The sequence below is a fragment of the Dasypus novemcinctus genome, chromosome 6 (assembly GCF_030445035.2).
Source record: "Dasypus novemcinctus isolate mDasNov1 chromosome 6, mDasNov1.1.hap2, whole genome shotgun sequence".
Classification (NCBI taxonomy): domain Eukaryota; kingdom Metazoa; phylum Chordata; class Mammalia; order Cingulata; family Dasypodidae; genus Dasypus; species Dasypus novemcinctus.
The window spans coordinates 41,897,841-41,917,765 of NC_080678.1; the positions used below are offsets into that span (position 1 = coordinate 41,897,841).

The 19,925-nt window shown below is 43.9% G+C and overlaps 1 protein-coding gene, 1 long non-coding RNA gene, 1 other non-coding gene and 1 pseudogene across 12 annotated transcripts; 3 read left to right on the top strand and 1 right to left on the bottom strand.

The window, feature by feature from the left end:
• Window positions 1-653: 653 nt before the first annotated feature.
• LOC131278713 (uncharacterized) lies at window positions 654-2,457 on the bottom strand. The gene is made up of 2 exons (XR_009186122.2): window positions 1,924-2,457; window positions 654-1,802 (listed from the first exon to the last, which is right to left on the bottom strand). It is a non-coding gene; the product is annotated as an uncharacterized lncRNA (long non-coding RNA).
• On the top strand, window positions 1,403-19,894 carry MORN4 (MORN repeat containing 4). 10 transcript variants are annotated; one of them, XM_071215732.1, is made up of 7 exons: window positions 1,405-1,544; window positions 4,261-4,442; window positions 5,535-5,647; window positions 12,056-12,153; window positions 17,135-17,249; window positions 18,205-18,314; window positions 18,541-19,894. In XM_071215732.1, the coding sequence occupies exons 4-7, from the start codon at window positions 12,087-12,089 to the stop codon at window positions 18,687-18,689; spliced, it is 441 nt and encodes a 146-aa protein (XP_071071833.1). In that variant the 5' UTR covers window positions 1,405-1,544; window positions 4,261-4,442; window positions 5,535-5,647; window positions 12,056-12,086; the 3' UTR covers window positions 18,690-19,894. The 10 variants fall into 10 exon arrangements, with proteins under 10 accessions (XP_071071831.1, XP_004457057.1, XP_004457058.1 ...); XM_071215733.1 differs by having other exon boundaries at window positions 4,297-4,442; XM_071215735.1 differs by lacking the exon at window positions 4,261-4,442 and adding an exon at window positions 2,221-2,302 and having other exon boundaries at window positions 1,405-1,533.
• LOC101415376 (protein FAM76A pseudogene) lies at window positions 12,160-16,124 on the top strand (annotated as a pseudogene).
• LOC111763810 (U6 spliceosomal RNA) lies at window positions 17,867-17,973 on the top strand. Its single transcript, XR_002796586.1, has one exon. It is a non-coding gene; the product is annotated as a U6 spliceosomal RNA (small nuclear RNA).
• Window positions 19,895-19,925: the final 31 nt, after the last annotated feature.

Genomic DNA, 19,925 nt, shown 5'->3' on the forward strand with positions numbered 1-19,925 from the left:
GACATTAGTTTTGACATCTCAGGATGTCATAGCTACATTACTTCAATAACTTCTGAGTTTGTTTCTCTGCCTCCAATCCCTTTCTCTCTGATCATCTCTGGGTATCACTTCCAGATTAATTTTCTTAAAACATTGCTTTCATTATATCATTCCTCTGATCAAGAAGCTATATTTTAGAAACCAAATCTTCTCCCTAATTTTCAGGTCCCTCCATAATTTAGTCTCACTTAACCTATCTAACCTTATGTCCTGATATTTTCTAATATATATTTCCCAATCTAATAAGATCTGTTTCCTTGACACTTAATGCTCTCAACCACTGCAATTATATCTATAGGTAATTCCACACAGTTTAGCATGTTTAACCATTGAGTGTTAAAGCCGGGATTGAATCTTACAGGCTTACTAGTCCACTCTTATTTTGCATGCTACAGAGCTTAAATAACTTGCTTGAAAGCACACACAATTAGTAGCAGAGCTGGGATTTGAACACAGAATCCAAGTCTAAACAAAGTTTTTAAAACCACCATTTATTGAACATTTATTGTGTCTCAGACATAGTACTGAGCATTTTACATTGTATTTTTCATACCAGTCCTGGAAAGCCTTAGTATGATTTTCTATTCTACAGATGAAGTAATCACAATTTACAGAAACAGTTTGCCTACTCTTTTCACATGCTTGACTTCTCTCTCTCTCTCTTTTTTTTTTTTTTATTTCTCTTAATAATTAAATATAGTCTTGGCTATTTCCTTGTGCCTGCGTCCTTTCTTCTCTGTACTCAGGCAATAAATCCAACAAGGGTGGCAACCATGTCTCTTCTAGCCTGACAGAACCTAGCACCCTGATGCACTCATATCTTTCAGTAAATAAACAAATGGATTAATGGGTAGGTGCGTATGCTATTAGAAATTGGCACTATAATTTAATCACAAAGGGTCTTGGTAGTAAATAATGACAACAAAAATTCCTATAATAAATGAAAAAGTGTTCTGATACCACAGTGACCGGCACAGGGTTGACACCCCCTAAACAGCAATTACCCTTTCCAGGGCTTTACAATCTGCAAAGCTGCTCCTCTAAAATCCAATTTAGGTTCTGTCAAACTCCCGGGCGGGACCCTTGAGGATCGGAGTAGGATCAGAGTCTCTTGAGTTGTTGCTCCTGACGCAGGTTTTGTTTTGTTCGGGGTTAACCTTTCGGCTACGCAGTCCCCGGATAGGCGCGACCTTGGAGAACTAACTTACAGAGGTGGGACAGCGAGGTCAGCCCCACCCCTCTTTCAGATTTTTGGCCCGGACTCTCGGAACACTCCACACCGCACAAAGATGGCGCCGACCCAACCTGACCCAATGGAGAGTGGCGTTGCTCCCGGTTGCCTAGGTAACAGCCAATGGGAAACCGGAATTGTGCCCAGTGAGGCTACCCGGGATGGCGGCGTCAAGTAGGGAAGGAGCTGGTAGGGGTAGTGGCACGAAGGTGTTTGGGGAGAACCTGGCGGAGCGAACGTCCGGGCCGCTTTCCTCCCGAAAGGTGTGGCCTAGGTTGGTTGGCAGCGCGGGTAGAAGGGGGCAGGGAGAGCGTGGTCAGGGGGGTCCGCACCTCCGGTACCGAGTAAGGCAGCAGAGAGGCTGGGGGACCATGGCTCCATCCCGTTCGCGACGACCGGCTGCCGGCTGCCTGTGCCGGGTCCTGAATCCGGACCTCCGGTCTCGACCGTGGGGGTGGAGGCGCGGAGAACCCACAGCACCCAGATGAGCAAGCGGGGAGTGTGAGGACGTCGTCGGGAGGGAATGGCAGACCTGTGAGAGCAGAGGACCCGGCCTGGACGGGGATGCTTAGCCGGGAGAGAAGGAAGGAGCGGGGCTCGAATGCCGAAATATGGTGGGAGAAGGAATGGGGAGCTCGACAAGGAAGTGTTACCTTATTAGTCGATGGGTTTGTTTGCTGCGATGACTGCCTCTATCACACCTGGTGGAGAGCCAGTCCACGTATAGAGGAATAGGAAATTGGGATGCCTCAATTAGTTGATGGGTGGTCTCCCTGCAGTCTAGCATCTCCAGACTGCTTTTGTACCAGCAAGAATAACTCCCCTGTATTAGAACCAGGCACAGACATTCTTCTTTCCCGAGAAATAGAAGAGCATTCTGGCAGTTACTCACTACCCAGTTCCTGCCCTCCTCCCTCCCCCCAGTTCTTTTTTTTTTTTTTTTTTTTTAGCCTTCTTTCTGGTGCCAGGGTTTTCTTCCCACTCTCCTTAATCTCACCGGCCCACAATTTTCCTGAATAAGACCTTTACGTGGTAATGATACATTTGTTTACATTTTGAATGGGGCAATGGAAGGTTACACTTTGAATAAAAAGTTATTTCAAGCTCATTTAAAAACCCTTTTAAAGGAACATTTGAGCTTTTTTTCTAAAATTTATTCATCAAAGCCTTCATTTTCTTCTCTTTAGGATTTTAAAAGCCCAAGAACTGCTTTATTTATATCTGAAAGAACTTTGACCAGTCATACTGGGAAGGGTAGTTTAGGGGGGCAATATGTAGGTATGTGTGGATAGTTAAGATGGGAACTGCCTCCAAACCATATTCTTTGAAAATCTGTTCCCCTTTAAGTTAGTTTTTAAAAATTTGCATAATTTTTAATAAGTTTGAATTCTAAATTATTTTTTAAAAGACAAATAGAAAGGAAACAAAAGTTTTCATTATTGTCTCAGAGTCATACTTATAAATGAATGGGGCAGGAGAAAATGAAGAGAGCAGGGGTGTAGTCTGTGGTTCAGACTGATGGTGTATTGGTTATTGGTTCACAAGACAAAATAGTAATTTTCTTTTACGTAAATGTTTGGACTGATGCTTTGCATCCCATCTATCAAGAGTGCAGAAAGGGTGGGTGTCTGTTTAGAAGTGTGAATCATCTTGGCTTTGTGACTAGATTCCATTTGTGTATCTGGAGCCTAAACATCTAGGTCATCTACTCTCTTTAAAATGATTATTTAATAACTGATACAAATACTGATTTGCATCCCTTATTAAAGTATTGGGTTTTTCAGTCTTCATCAACACTGGCTATATTTTATTAAACTTGATTTGTCTCAATGACCGTGGTTACTGGTAAAATTCCTTTTTAGGTCAATGGCTGTGTAGCTATTAATTAGCATGACTAATTATAGAAGTCTTAAATGAAAATCTTGACACTGTCCCAGGCAGTGACAATATCACTATTTGGAGATATATAGTAGTTTTTAGCCAGATATATCTAACTTGTGGCTTGAGGCCCTTGGATTCTGTACATGTTCCTTTAATTAGCACTTCTGATTGTTTTGGGGAATGGACATCATTTTGACAAGCAACTTCTGGAGCGGATTTGCTCTATCTTCCTAGATCAAGAAAGAATGGAAATTGATAGTATGGACTCTTTTTTTTTAAGGATTTATTTATTTAATTCGCCCCCCCCCCCCCCCCCCCCGTTTGTCTGTTCTCTGTGTCTATTTGCTGCATCTTGTTTCTTTGTGCGCTTCTGTTGTCGTCAGCGGCACGGCAAGTGTGGGCGGCGCCATTCCTGGGCAGGCTGCACTTTCTTTCATGCTGGGCAGCTCTCCTTACGGGGCACACTTCTTGCCCGTGGGGCTCCCCTACGTGGGGGACACCCCTGCGTGGTGCGGCGCTTTGCCGCGCATCAGCACTGCGCATGGGCCAGCTCCACAAGGGTCAAAGAGGCCCGGGGTTTGAACCGCGGACCTCCCATGTTGTAGACGGACGCCCTAACCACTGGGCCAAGTCCGTTTCCCTATAGTATGGACTCTTGAAAACAAATGGAAGAGGATGTTGGCAGGGTTAGGTTGAAAGGTGGTGTTCCAGTTACCATTGCTACCTAACAAATTACCCCAAAAGTTAGCAGCTTAAAACAACCATTTTATGATAGTCACAGATTCTTTGGGTCAGGAATTTGGACAGGGCACCATGAATCTGGCCTCTGCTCTACCAATATCTGGGCCCTCAGCTGGGAAGACTCAATTCTAGGTGCTGTCATCATCTGAAGGCCCCTTCATTCATGCCTGGTACCTGGAGTGGGATGACTCGAAGAGGAGAATTGCCATCTGGAGCAGCAACATGTAGCCTCTCTGTGTGGCTTGGGTCCCACACAGCATGCTGGCCTCAGGGTAGTTGGACTTCTTATGTGGTGGCTCAGGTCTCTAAGCATGTGTGTACCTGTAAGCAAGATGGAAGTTGCATTACCTTTTATGATCTAATCTCAGAACATTTCATCACTTCCACTGTTCTATTGGTTGAAGCAATCACCAGCCTGCCAAGATTCAAGGGGAGGGGCATTAGACTGCACCTTCTAATGGTGCAGCGACAAGGTCAAATTGTAGAAGAACGTGGTTGAAAAGGAGATATTATTGCAACCATCTTTGGAAAATACAATCTACCACATTGGGTAATAAGACAATCTTTTAGATTTATTGGTCTCCTTGAAATATTTAGGGTATATTCCCTAAGAGTCATCAACACAAAAAAATGGCCAGGTTTATAACTTGAAGGGCTGGCTAGTACTTTGTCCATAGATAATCTTCAGACTGAAGAAACTTTAATCCCCTTCTTTCAATCTCTTACTGTTCCTCTGCAACAAGGTGGGGTGCTACTATGTAACCTTGAGAAAAAGTAAACAAATACAAAGGGATGTTCCCACTGAGCCCCTGTGTAGTCAATATGACATCTTTTTTTTTTATTTCTCTCCCCCCCACCTCACCTTGTCTGCTCTCTTTGTCCATTCGCTGTGTGTTCTTCTGTGTCCATTTTTATTCTTGTCAGCAGCCAGGAATCTGTGTCTCTTTTGTTGTTGTTGTTGTGTCATCTTGCTGCATCAGCTCTCCGTGTGTGTGGCACCACTCCTGGGCAGGCTGTACTTTCTTTCATGCTGGGCAGCTCTCCTTACGGGGCACACTCCTTGCACATGGGGCTCCCCTACCCAAGGGACACGCCTGCATGGCACAGCACTCCTTGGGTGCATCAGCACTGTGCATGGGCCCAGCTCCACATGGGTCAGGAGGCCCTGGGTTTGAACCGTGGACCTCCCATGTGGTAGGCAGATGCTCTTATCCGTTGAGCCAAGTCCACTTCCCCCATATGACATCTTAAACCACATGGCAGTGACTCTCTCCAAATCTTTGAGTGAAGAGAACAATGGTTAACTGCCGCCATGCGGTTAAAGGAGATGCCCTTACCTTACCATCTTCCTGTATAAATAATAATTTCATATTTACATTTCAAAATGATCCTTAGTTATAAGATTTAGTAGAAGTTCTCTAACTGACACTTTCGAGTCTCACTGACTTGTTTTGAAAAAATGAAATATTTCAGTTTTGTACCATAAGCTGACTTTTAGTGCACTGTCTTAATTAGTTTGGGGAAGAGCTGAAGATGGTCTCTACCTATCAAAATGATTATCTGGACTGGAAAGAATTTTACTCTGGCATTCTAATGGAAAACTGCTTCTCTTCTTCTCATTAATGTTGTATTTGTGATGGAGTCCTGTTGACCCGTACCTCAGGTACACTCTGATGCTCACCTGATAAGAGAATTGTGAGCCTGAAATTGATGCTGACCTTGTGGAACATTGACTGGACAGAGAAACGCACACAGGTACTAGCATCGCTTCTCTAAGAAAATAGCTAGTGGGCCCCAGAGGTTTTGAGGGGCTTTAATACAAGAAGAAAATGATTCTTACATCTGCGTATCTTCTGCCATGTGAGAGACCCTGGATGTGGAGTTCCTGAATGGTAACTGGAAAAGTGAGAAAATCCCTCTTGAAACTGTGGGACTGTCTCCCAAACATCTCTAGCAGAGCTCTCCCTCAAAGCTGGCCTTTGTTATTGAGGTAGGAAAAAATAGTCCTCTGTATTTTGTTGAGAGCATAGGGCTTCTCAGAACTCATCTGTCCTTGTAACTGGGAAGAAACAAGAACTTTGAGACAAGGCGAGGGCCTAGAAGATGTGATTCAGCTCTGCTCTGTTCAGGCCCGGCATTTCTTTTTTTTTAAATAACATTAAAACATTTCTGGGCTTTTAGCAGCTATCAAAAACCATTATTACATAAGGCCAAGATTAAAATTTCCCATAGTGTGTCGATAAAGAACAGAAAGAAGGCAACTATAGTTTTTTCTCTACTCAGTCTTTACCTCATTAATCAAAATTGCTGAATTTTTGTCAAAATCTGTTTTTTGAATTATACTGGTAGCATTCTAATACTGAACAAAGATTTGAGAGAAAGCCCCATTACATTAAGAAAATGTGTGTGTTTAGGTGTGTGTCTCTCTGTCTTTTAAACTTTTAGTTTTGAAATAATTTCAGACTTACAGTACAGTTCAGAAATAATACAAACCCATTCTGAGAACTCCAACATACCCCCCACCCAAATTCCCAGGTCTTAACAACTTTTAATATTCTGCCTCATTTGCTATATCATTCTATCCATCTATCTGTGTATCCATCCACCCATCTCTTTATCTGTCTATTTCAAAATCTTTGAGGGAGCAGATGTGGCTTAAGCAGTTGATCGCCTGCTTCCCACAAGGGAGGTCCTGGGTTCAGTCCCCAGTGCCTCCTAAAAACAAAAACAAACAACAAGCAAACAAACAGAAAAAAATAGCTCAGGGGAGCCCATGTGGCTCAGTGGTTGAGTGCCAGCTTCCCATATAGAAGGTCCCAGACCCACTACCATTAAAAAAAAAAAAAATTTGAGAGTAGGTTGTATACATCCTCCTCCTTGAACACTTAATACTGCCATGAACATTTCCTAAGAATAAGGATATTCACTTATAAAAGCACCCTAAATGTCAAGAAATTTAACATTGATATAAATCTTACAGTCTGTATTTCAGTTTTTCCCATTTCCCAATAATGTTCTTTTGGGCTTTTTCTCTTCCATTATTTGATCCAGTTCATTTAACTGCATTTAATTGTCATTGTCTCTCTCTCTCTTTTTTTTTAATAAGCAAATTTTTAAATTATTATTATTTTTTTAAATTTCTCTCCCCTCCCCCAGTTGTCTGCTCTCTGTGTCCATTCACTGTGTGTTCTTCTGTGACTATTTCTATCTTTATCAGCAGCACCAGGAATCTGTGTTTCTTTTTGTTGCGTCATCTTGGTGTGTCAGCTCCGTGTGTGCAGCGCCATTCCTGGGCAGGCTGCACTTTCTTTCACGCTGGGCGGCTCTCCTTAACAGGGCGTACTCCTTGCGCGTGGGGCTCCCCTATGCAGGGGACACCCCTACATGGCACGACACTCCTTGCACACATCAGCACTGCACATGGGCCAGCTCCACACGGGTCAGGGAGGCTGGGGTTTATACCGCGGACCTCCCATGTGGTAGGTGGACGCCCTAACCACTGGGCCAAGTCCGCTTCCCTGTCATTGTCTCCTTAGTAGCTTTTTTTTAAAATTGTGGAAACATATGCTCAACATAAACTTTCTCATCTCCACCCCTTCCAAGCACACCCTTCAATGGGATTACTCACATGACCAAGTTGGGCCAACCTCACCACCATCTAGATCTCTCCTTTTGAAGAAGGAGAAGATGATGACATTTAATGGACAGTGTCAGATATGCTTTCATGTATATTATTTAATTTAATCCACATGCCAACTCTGTGAGATAGGTATGTTATTTCCACTTTGTAGATGAGGAGATAGAAGTTTAGAGATGCTTAAGTAATCTGCCCATGGTTACCCAGTGAACAAATTGAGGAGCCAGGATTTGAACCCTGGTCTTACTGCTGCAAAGATCCACAGCACCTGTATTCTAGGCAGGATAGGGTACGGTATGGTAGGGTTTAGGAGCATGAGCCCTAGAGGCTGACTGCCAGGGTTCTGATTCTAACTTCCACATATTAGCTGAATGACTTCAGTTTACTTACCTGTCCTCCCTGTGCCTCAGTTTCCTCATCTGTAAAGTGGAAAGAATAATAGTACCCACTTGATAGGGTTATTGTGGGGATAAAATTAGATAATCTGTTTTAAAACACTTAGAGCGTGGCACACAGTAATGCTGCTGTAAAGTCATTTCAGGGAGTTTCTTTGAGGTTGGCTCAGTTGGTTCAAGTGTTGTGCTGACTGACTTGGAGTGTAATTAACTTTGCACAGCCCACCACCACAATTTGGAAAAAACAGTTCAACCTGTCATATTTAGTAGAGCATTTAAAGTGTCATTTTTGCATAAAACATGCCAGATTCCTTTCATGCTGTGGAACTGTGACACTGGCTCTTTGGAACCCCAACTTGGTGTCTGCACAGTGGAGGCAGCAATGTAACCCTTACATGTGGCCTCATCTCCTCTGGGACTTCCCTGGAAGGGACAGGAAGCCAGCCATCGGATCAGGCCTGGGGGCAGGTGGAAGCCGGAGTGGCTGCAGGGTGCACTCCTGTCCTCCCCCAGGCCTGGCCCCCGTGCTCGGAGGCAGGGCTGTTCTTGTCCTCTGGAACTCAGGTGCTTGCAGATCAGACTCAAGGGTAACTTCTTAGACTAGGGGGCATTCCTGTGGTGATTTATAGTTGAGAGAACTTTTCACACACGGTTTTCCCACAAGCTTTCAAGTGTGTAAGAATCTCATGATATGCTTCTTAAAACTACTAATCCCCAGGCTCCAACTGTATACAGAATCTGATTCAGCAGGTTCAGGTTTGACCTAGGAATCTGCATTATCACAATTACCGGAGAAAACATTGTATTGCTGAAATCTAGAAAAGATGAAGGAGTGAATAAAAAGACTTAGGGGAAAAATGGATTTGGCCCAATGGATAGGGCGTCTGCCTATCACATGGGAGGTCCAAGGTTCAAACCCAGGGCCTCCTGATCTGTGTGATGAGCTGGCCCATGCGCAGTGGTGATACGTGCAAGGAGTGCCTTGCAACGCAGGGGTGACCCCGCATAGGGGAGCCCCATGCACAAGGAGTGCGCCCCGTAAGGAGAGCCACCTAGCACACACAAGAAAAAGTGCAGTCTGCCCAGGAGTGGTGCCGTACACACAGAGAGCTGACACAGCAAGATGATGCAACAAAAAGAGACACAGATTCTGGGTGCCTCTGACAAGAATACAAGAGGACGCAGAAAAACACACAGCAAATGGACACAGAGAGCAGAAAACTGGGGAGGGCAGGAAAGGGGAGAGAAATAAATAAATAAAATATTTTTTAAAAAATGTATGGGATTCCCATATACCCACTCCTTTTCCCCTCCCACACTCTCCCCCATTAACAACATCTTAAAAAAAAAGACTTAGGGGATTAAAAAAGAAATAGGGATTGCATTTTATTTTATTTTATTTTTTTAGTATGTCAAATGACTCTTATTTGTCGCCATTTAAATGCCCCTTTTACAGGATATCCTTGAATACAAACTTGTTCTTTCACCACTGATAGGAATTAGTTTCTAGCTGGTCCCCATATGTTTTTTGTCTTATGATATATCTGTCATAGACATTCCTTCTGCTCCTGTTAAACTGCTGTCCCTCTAGTCCTGGCCTTCTGATCATCTACCTGGAAAAATCAGTTAGCTTTTGCTAGGCAGCCCTCCATCCCAAAATGGCCTAAAACATCAGTCACTTCTTTAGTCCATGATACTGTGCGTCAGTAATTGGGGCTGGGCTCCAAAGGGTGGTTCTTCTGGTCTAGCCTAAGCTCAGGCCACATGGTCTCTCATCATCCAGCAGACTAGCCTGGGCTCCAGATGGGGACGCAGCATTTCCAAGTGCAGTGGGAGGGCAGGCCACAGGGCACAAGCACCTGTCAAGCCTCTGCTTGCATCGTTCTGCTAACATTCCATGAGCTAACCCAGATTCAACTGGAGGAATAAACAGACTCCTCCCTTCAGTGGGAGGATCTGCAATGTTGTGTTGCAAGGGCATGGATGGAGGGAGAAGAATTTGTGCCCGTTTTATGTCTACTGAATGATCACATCTCCTTCCTTGCAAGGTTTCCTGGTCATAGGTTTTTTAAAAAGATTTATTTTATTTATATATTTTTCCCCACCCCCTCATTGTTTGCACTTGCTATGTCTGTTCATCTTCTTTGTTTCTTTAGGAGGCACTGGGAACTGAACTCTGGACCCCTGATGTGGGAGGGAAGTGCCTAATCACTTAAGCCACCTCCATTCCCTGCTTTTGTTGTGTCTCTCAATACGTTCTTCTTTGTGTCTCTTGTTGCGTCAGCTCACCGTGCCTGCCCATCCTGTCAGCTCGCTGTCTTGCTCGTCTTCTTTAGGAGGCACTAGGAGCCTCTGCTCACTCCTTTGTTGTGTCTCTCATGATGTTTATCCTCTTGTTTCTTGTTGCGTCCTCTTGTTGTGTCAGCTTGCCACGCCTGCCCATTGCACCAGCTTGCTGTCTTCTTTAGGAGGCACTGGGAACCAAACCATAGACCTGCCATGTGGTAGGCAGGAGCTCAGTTCTTTGAGCTACATCTGCTTCCCAGTGACTATAGATAGGCTTTTGCTGCTCCAACTCATCCTGCTTCGTGCCACCACATTCATTTTCCCTAAACCCTGCTTTCGTCATGTTACTTGCCTTTTCACAAACCCTCAGAGGCTTCCTTTTGACCTGCCTTATCAGCTATAGACTGTTCTGCCCGACTCCAAAGGTGTCCTTACACCAATGGAGGCTGTGTAGTGTAGGAGTGAGGGGCTGGAGTCACCAGGGAGGCCTGGCTGCTAGTCCCAGCTCTGCCACCAATAAGCTTTTTAACTTCTTTGGGCTTCTACTTCATCTAGTAATGAGGGAGTCTGGACTGGATCTGTGAGGTTCTCTTCAGATTTAAGATTTAAGTTAAATCCAGACAAACTTATTTGCTATTACTCCCTAAATAAACCCTCAACTCTATTAAGACCAGGTTTCTTATTTTCCCTTTGAACATCCCACATTTACCTTGCTCTTTGTGCTTTTGTCCTTCATGTCTTCTCAATTTGGAATTGCCCTTTGCTTTTTTCACTGCCTGTTTCAAATTGTGCTTGTCCCAAGTCTTCATCAATCTCTACCATACAATTTAGCACTTAATTATACATATATTTTTTTAAAGATTTATTTATTCATTTATTTCTCTCCCCTTCCCCCTCCCACCCCAGTTGTCTGTTCTCTGTGTCTATTTGCTGCATCTTCTTTGTCCACTTCTGTTGTTGTGAGCAGCACGGGAATCTGTGTTTCTTTTTATTGTATCATCTTGTTGTGTCTGCTCTCCGTGTGTGCGGTGCTATTCCTGGGCAGGCTGCACTTTCTTTCACGCTGGGCGGCTCTCCTTACGGGGTGCACTCCTTGTGCATGGGGCTCCCCTACAAGGGGGACACCCCTGCATGGCACGGCACTCCTTGTGCGCATCAGTGCTGCGCATGGGCCAGCTCCACACGGGTCAAGGAGGCCCGGGGTTTGAACCGCGGACCTCCCATCTGGTAGACGGACGCCCTTACCACTGGGCCAAGTCTGCTGCCTTAATTATATTATTTCTGGTACAACTCGATGTTTCACTTGTTAGTTTTATGAACTAGATTATATATATAAACCCATTGACGGGATGTAGTGTATATCAGGTAAATATTTATAGATGAATTCTCTATTTCCATCCCAAGCCTTAGAAAATAGGAACTGGCTACAAGATTTAAGGCAAAGAGAATGATAAGATGGGTTAGTTAGATATTTTAATAATCTTTCATTAATTATAGCAAAGGTAACTACTGTTAAAAAATATAGTACATTTATTTTTAAAGCATCAATATTAGCAAATGTTCCACACCAAAGCAAGGTATAGGTGGTGGGGTAGTGTATGGGAATCCTGTATTTTATACAGGATTACTTTGTAAATTCACTTCTCTTGAAAAAAAAAAAAAGCAAAGGTGGTGGTGATGGTATGGTGGTGGTTGTGGTTGGAAAGATGTTTTTTTTTGTTAAACTTGTCCAAGGTAGTGTAACTTACCAGGGCTCATAGCCTTTAGAATGTATCTACAATTGCTTTGCTATCCTTTCCTCCAGCCATCCTGTGACACTGATTCTCCTCTGCTTATTTCCTGCAGTTGCCATCCTTTTCTACTGTAAGCTGTCGTCATGACCCTGACAAAAGGTTCCTTCACCTACTCCAGTGGGGAGGAATATCGTGGCGAGTGGAAGGAGGGTGAGAAAGATCCCTGGGGTGGGGAAATAGGGGTATTCAGTGATGAACACTATATTTGACCAAAGAACAAATACATCAGAATATATAGTCCAACTTTACAGATCATTTCCAGCTCTAAAGTTTAATTCCAGCTAGTGCTTTTTCTTTATTCTATGTAAGGATTACATAAAGGAATTAGAAAATGATATTGTTGGGAAACGGACTTTGGCCCAGTGGTTAGGGCGCCCGTCTACCATATGGGAGGTCCGCGGTCCAAACCCCGGGCCTCCTTGACCCGTGTGGAGCTGGCCATGCGCAGTGCTGATGCGCGCAAGGAGTGCCGTGCCACGCAAGGGTGTCCCCCGCGTGGGGGAGCCCCATGCGCAAGGAGTGCGCCCGTGAGGAAAGCCGCCCAGCGTGAAAAGAAAGTGCAGCCTGCCCAGGAATGGCGCCGCCCACACTTCCCGTGCCGCTGACGACAACAGAAGCGGACAAAGAAACAAGACGCAGCAAATAGACACCAAGAACAGACAACCAGGGGAGGGGGGGAAATTAAATAAATAAATAAATCTTAAAAAAAAAAAAAGAAAAAAAGAAAATGATATTGTTAATCCATCCACGAGAAATGAGTTAAATCCTCCCACTTGTAAATTTAAAGTATTTCAACATTCTTTAGTGGTATTATTTAAGAATTGTTTTTATAAATGCAAATGTACCCAGGAGAGTAAAATGAATTAAATGCCCATAAATTTAGAGAGTACAGAATTCATTGCAATAACTTGGTTTCCAGTGAATCTTAAGAAGTTAAGGAACTTCTGGAAATTGGGGCAGATACTCGTGAGCAAATAACATTCATGACCTTGGATTTCCTGTGACAGCTCATTACATTTGGAAGTATTTATGCATAGGAATGGTAAGAGCATTCTTCAGAACCTGGAGCCTTTAATAATGTGCAGTTTGAGCTCAGACCGTCAGATAAAGCGATGGGGCCGGGCTGGCGGGGTGGTGAGCACTGCCTAGGCCAGACATGGCGGCGCTCTACACCTGCACCAAGTGCCACCAGCGCTTCCCCTTTGAGGCGCTGTGTCAGGGGCAGCAGCTGTGCAAGGAATGTCGAATTGCACATCCTGTTGTGAAGTGCACCTACTGCAGGACTGAGTACCAGCAGGAGAGTAAAACCAATACAATATGTAAGAAATGTGCTCAGGATGTGCAGTTGTACGGAACGCCCAAAACTGGCCAATATTGTAACATTATTGCAGCATTTATTGGCAATAAATGCCAGCGCTGTACAAATTCAGAGAAGAAGTATGGACCAGTGCAAGCAGCAGTGTGCATTTGACAGGAAAGATGATAGAAAGAAGGTAGATGGGAAATTGCTTTGTTGGCTGTGCACATTGTCATACAAACGGGTCCTTCAGAAGACCAAAGAGCAGAGGAAGCACCTGGGTAGCTCTTCCCATACTGGCCACCAGGAGAAGGAACAGTACAGTCGGCTGAGTGGTGGTAGCCATTATAATAGCCAGAAAACGCTTTCTGCATCTTCAATTCAAAGTGAAACTCCAAAGAAACAGTCCAAATTTGAGTCGATCACAACCAATGGAGACAGCTTTTCCCCAGACCTGGCTTTGTACTCACCAGGCACTGACCACTTTGTTATCATTGCCCAACTTAAGGAAGCGGAGGCCACTTGGAAGAAGATGCTGCATCAAGAGGATCAAACGATTTTAGAGAAAGAGAAGAAGATTACGGAGTTGAAGGCTGATTTTCAGTACCAGGAATCTCAAATGAGAGCCAAAATGAAACAGATGGAGAAAACCCACAAAGAAGTCATGGAACAATTGCAGGCCAAAACTTGAGAGCTCCTGAAGCAGGCAGCTGCCTTGTTCAAGAGCAAGAAGTCCAAGAAGTCAGAAGCTATAACCTCTCCGTGAGAGACTACCAGGAGGCTCCCCAGCAACAGCATATGGAGTTCTGGGTTAGGGTTGGAGACCTGGCTATTCTCTGGGAATTGCAAGCTTTCTTAAGAAATTTCTATTTTATTACAGTTATCCTTCTTCATTCGATTGCAGTGGGCTGAATAGAAACACCTGGTTTATGCTGTTATGACTACATGCTTGAGTGTTTGGGGTTTTAATCTCTCCTCTTTGTCTTTCTTTTTTGTTGCTACTCTTTGTGGTAGTCACTGCTCAGTGTTATGTGCAGAATGTTGTGTTTTGGGTTTTTTTTCCTGCGCAACATTGCATCCTGCCATACCCATGAGCAAGTATTTTGGCATAAAATACATATCACTGCCACCCTCTGAACTTCAAAAACTGCCACCTTGGTACAATGGAAGAGGCTTTCTCTCCAATAAACCTTTTGCTTCAGGGTATACTCTTGGGTTTTTTTTCCAGGTATTTATGTACGAACTTTGTACTATGTATAGCCAGAGTTTTATTTTATTTTATTTTTTAAAAAAAGCTTTTTCTTGATAAAGGAGTAAAGGTAGCCCAGCTAGTTCTTGTAAAAGTGATTCCTCTTGGGGAAAAAAAAAAACAGTCCTCCTTTCTAGCTTTTAGTAAAAGAATCAGACCTTTTCTTTCTTGTCACCTTTAGTGTCTGATGGCTGAGGTGAAACAATTCAATGCCTAAGTATGGAGTTAAGTGCCTTTTAGAGGATTTCTTAGAAGAGCATTTAAGAAGATACTTAAGGGAGGTAGCAAAGATTTGAGTAAAGGCAGAAAGAAAGGTTGTCCAGGTTGTACGGGACAGTCCCCCACCTTCCCCTTCACTGATTGTTATATGTGGTTCATTTTAAATTCTTTCACTACCACTTCTTTTTTAAGAAGATACCCTTTACTTGCTTTTATCTGTTGTCATACTGGGCCATTGTTAGATAACTTTTTTTTTTAACGCAAGCAGATTCAAAATGGTTACTATTTGATCCCAAAGCATTTCCGGGGTCAGGATGAGCTACTTGGAATGGACTCTGAGTCTGATATGATAGCACCTGCCAAAACAATGGAAATGTATTGAAAACAGGCGCTTCTTTGGAAGCAGATTGGCCTCAGCCAGAATTGTGTGCCCTCCCCTTCCTTTTTGACCCACTGTCAGTAGGCATATGAACTTACTTTTCCAGAAGAGGGGATAGATTTGCATTTCTAGCCATATTCTCGGGTCCTCTTTGTGATATTTGTGAAAGAGCTGGCCCAGGTTAGGGGTGTGGGGTGTCATGAAACAGTAGAGCCAACTGCCTTGGGATCTTTAGCCCAGGGGAGTACTAGACTAAGAGGCAATCTGAGGGCAGGTGGCTTTTGTACTTCAGCCTACCAAAATTTTAGCAGTAAGTTAAACTTGATAGGCATTTCCTAGAAGCAGAATGTTCTATAATTTATGATAACTTCTCCCAAGTGAGGTCATGTACATAACTGGACAGAGACATGGTAGTGGATGGCTTCCTTTTGATAAAAAGAACAATGGTCCATGTAATTTTCCCTTCTAAGCAAGGGAAACAGCTGTGCTAAATAGTTTTGTAACTTTTTGATTGAGAAACTTTTAGGTGAAGATCAACTTTCAAATTATATTTTTCAGATGCATTTACATTAACTCTGGGGGAAAGATTGTGAAAAAAATTAGAGTCATGGTTTTGTTTTTTAATTTTAGATATTGAGAAATTCTGTTCCATGAAGTATGACAATATAAAAGTACATATTTAGTTTTATACTAAATCTTTTTTTAAGGTCTTGGCATTTAATATAAAGCATATCCACACATTTTCTAACTTTCCATCAGTTCCAGAAAAAGAAGGAAGAGACCTCAATCTTGAAGTTTTGCTTTTTAAAAATCATGACACTGTTTTACCATGAAATTGAGTAGATAACTTTGGTAACCCTTTGTTTCTTTGTATGTTTGTAATAATGGACGTTTTAAAACACAACCATGTTTAGGTTTGTACAGACTTTGACAAATGTGTGTTAGTAAAAATTCATATTGGCTCAAAAAAAAAAAAATAACGTGCAGTTTGAGAACATAGTCTGGTCACTTTAAAGTCTCTAGGTTCTAATCCCAGCAAGCCAGGAAGTGCCCTGAGGAGGCCTGACTCACCACAGCTGTACAGGTGAAGAGCATTCAAGCTTTTTACAGACGTGAGTCTCATTCCTTTCATGTTAGAAGCCTGCTGCTGGTAAATTCTTGAGCTCTGAGAGAAAAAATTGTGCAATGTGGTGTGACCTCGCCTCATTTCATCCCAAGCCTTTTCTTTTGCTGCCTGAACACTTGTCATCTCCTTTAATCCAGCCTTCTTGAGGCTCTCCTGGGCAGTCTATATCCACCAAAGAGTTTGCTCACACACTGCTCCAAGAGCATTTTTGCTCCTCCCGCATCTCGCTCTGCTTCCCAGTCAGTTCAGTGGGTAAACACAGGCCTGTCGATGGAACAGAACTCAAGCCATGTTGCCAGTCAGGTTTGCCCAGTAGCCTTGTAGTGCTAAAGGGACTCTTTTTCTTTCTCCTTAGAGATTCTCTGTAGTGTGGTGAGTGTTGAGGACACTTGATCAGGCTGTCTGACTCTACCACTTAGTAGCTTTATCTTAAGTAAGTTACTTAGCTTCTCCTTGCCTCAGTTTCCCCATCTGTAAAATGGCAATAATGATAGCATGGTGCGTATCTGACAAGGTTGTCATGAAGATTAAGTAAGATAAATTCAAACTCCTTAGAAGAGTGCTTGGCACATAGTAAAGGCTCTGCAAATGTTAGCTATTGTTATATTTAAGGGCTTTTTTTCATCTTTCCTGCTTGGAGAGACCTGCTCCAAACCTGATGGTTGTGACTTAAGATGGACAGTCCCAGGAGCCAGGTTTTCCAGCTGCCTGGCTTTGGGGTCTCTGCTCTGCAGATAATACTACTTCTTTCCTTTGTGGAAGAAATATTCCTTTGAAAGAAGGTAAGGGACGCTAGACGAGTGAGAAGGTACCCTGAAGCTGCCCCGTTCCAACCTGACACCTGTCCTTTTCTTTGCTCAGGCCGCAGGCATGGTTTTGGTCAACTGATGTTTGCAGATGGTGGCACATACCTGGGTCATTTTGAGAATGGACTCTTTAATGGCTTCGGGGTACTGACCTTCTCAGATGGCTCAAGGTGGGTATTGATGGGGTCATTCCTTTCTCAGCCTTAATCTAAGGAGGCTCTGATCTAAAACTTAGACATTGATAAGTATGTGATTAACCCTGAGCTTGTCCCAAGCCTACAAAACAAAAACAAAAACAAAAAAGACACATTGGCAGGGAGTAAGCTGTTGTTTTCATGGTGGCTTTAAAAATAGATCTAGGGAAGTGAACTTGGCCCAATGGATAGGGCGTCCACCTACCACATGGGAGGTCCACGGTTCAAGTCCCAGGCTTCCCTGACCCGTGTGGAGCTGGCCCATGCGCAGTGCTGACGCGTGCAAGGGAGTGCTGTGCCTTGCAGGGGTGTCCCCCATGTAGGGGAGCCCCACGCGCAAGAAGTGCACCCCGTAAGGAAAGCTGCCCAGCGCAAAAGAAAGTGCAGCCTGCCCAAGAATGGTGCCGTACACACGGAGAGGTGACACAACAAGATGACGTAACAAAAAGAAACACAGATTCCCAATGCCACTGATAAGGATAGAAGTGGTCACAGAAGAACACACAGTGAATGGACACAGAGAGCAGACAACTGGGGGGCAGGGGGGGAAGGGGAGAGAAATAAATAAAAAATAAATCTTAAAAAAAGATCTAGTGCTCGCTTAAGCAGCACATATACTAAAATTGGAATAATACAGAGAAGATTAGAATAGCCCCTGTGCAAGGATGACACGCAAATTCTTGAAGTGTACCATATTAAAAAAAAATCTAAAATTTGACACAGCAAAAAGGTGATGGCCTTCTATGTCATCTCCATTCTCTTACGTTCTGCTGGTTGGGAGTGGGGAGAGTGGAGGTGGCTGGAGCTCTCAGACAAGTAGACTCAGCTTTTTTCTTCATCTTGTGGAATAATACGTAGCAGCAGCTACTTGGCTCTGTTAACCTGGACAGGCACCCTCCCCCTGAAGGCTAACATCTTGGTGTTTCTGCAGGTATGAGGGAGAATTTGCCCATGGCAAGTTTAACGGTGTTGGAGTCTTCATTCGACATGACAACATGACCTTTGAGGGGGAATTTAAAAATGGCAGAGTAGATGGTTTTGGTAAGTTGCAGCCCAGCAGGGTAGGTGACTTTGGGGAGCATAATATGGGTGCAAGTATACCTTTTTAGCTTTGGTTCTTCTGGTATATACATGACATTAGAGCATGATCAAGAGTACTCCTGGGGAGAGTGGTGAGTTTTTCTCTTTCCTGGCCTCTCCATATCAAGCTGATATCCTGAGACATTAATCTATTGTCACTCGCATATTTTCTCTGCTGTACTCACAGGCCTGCTGACTTTCCCTGATGGTTCCCATGGAATCCCCCGCAACGAAGGTCTGTTTGAGAACAACAAGCTGCTACGGCGCGAGAAGTGTACTGCAGTGGTCCAGCGGGCGCAGAGTGCCTCCAAGTCGGCCAGGAACCTCACTGCCTGATGAGGGCATCGTGCACCAGCTGACAAGTACCCGGCAAAGCAAACGCCCCAGGTATTCACTCGAGGTGAACAAATGAAGCAGATCTGAGATGAGAATGACTGTTGAGCAGATGTGTCCCATCACCTGCCAATCAGGAACGAGATCACAGAACAGTCGTGCAGATTCCAGCCTGTAGACCCTGCAGCAGTTGTTACCAGTTCTGTCTCTCTCTCACCTTTGTGTGTTAGAGGGCACAGGAGCCACCTTTGCTCACTTGTTGGTACTCTGTTCCTAAAACCTTGGGCTACCTAGTGCAGACCTGCTGCTGCCTTGTGCATTTTCTGCCAAGTTATGCAGAATGCCTTCATTTTGCCCGCATTTCGGACAGATAATTGTGGCCCCCACTTAGGGCCAGTCCTTTGTGCTACCCTGGAGGAGGAAAAAAAAGATAGGGTGACTTAAACAGTGTAGTTGTCCTGTGAAAGCCACAATCAGAGCTTCTCTGTATGTTACCCACTCGTTCTCTGCTCTGGGCCTTCCACTTTGTCTGGTCAGACTGGTATTTGTCTCAGCTTATCCCCCTGTGAAGGTCTCAGTAGAGTGCCGTTTCCCTCTCCTTTGACTTTACAAGCTGTCTTTCTTACCTGAGTTACAACAAATAATCCCCATCTGTGCCTCTTTCCCTCCTTAGATATGGAACAGGATCCCTTTAGGGAATAGTCAAGAAAAAACTGGTATAGGCAGTGCTCTTATAACTTGCATCTATTATTTATTCCAGGGCAAAGAGTAGGCATATCTGGGCCACTTCAGGCCCTACTAGAGTGAACTGATCTTTAGGGGTGGCTTGGGCTGAACGTTCCTTCCCATTGGACCAGTAGGTCAAACCCAACCTCACCCACTTGGGGTTTAGGTAGAATTGGACACTTGTAGAACTACAGTGAACTAAAAGAGCATTTAACTTCTTGCATTTGATTCACACTAACTCTTTCACAATGAGCCTTGGCCCTTAGGCCTGGGGATCAGATCGCAACTGATAGGATTCCAGCACAGCTCATCAGCTCATCACAGAGGCCTCCAGTTACCCTGTGACCAAAACAACCCCCTTTAGACCCCCATTCCTCAAAGCAGATTGTTGTGGAAATTATAGCTGTGTGCCTCTATTTAATCTCAGAATTTTACTGTAGAAACAAGTGTATATGAAGAATAAATAAGTCACCAGAACTGCCTATACTTAGTTTTCTTACCTTCCTTGCTCTG

Bases quoted from the DNA above. Each gene is read 5' to 3' on its own strand.
- MORN4 (XM_071215730.1), top strand. From the start codon at position 12,087: ATGACCCTGACAAAAGGTTCCTTCACCTACTCCAGTGGGGAGGAATAT. The intron at 12,154-17,134 runs GTGAGAAAGATC...TTCTTTGCTCAG, and splicing joins TCGTGGCGAGTGGAAGGAGG to GCCGCAGGCATGGTTTTGGT. The intron at 18,315-18,540 runs GTAAGTTGCAGC...CTGTACTCACAG, and splicing joins TGGCAGAGTAGATGGTTTTG to GCCTGCTGACTTTCCCTGAT.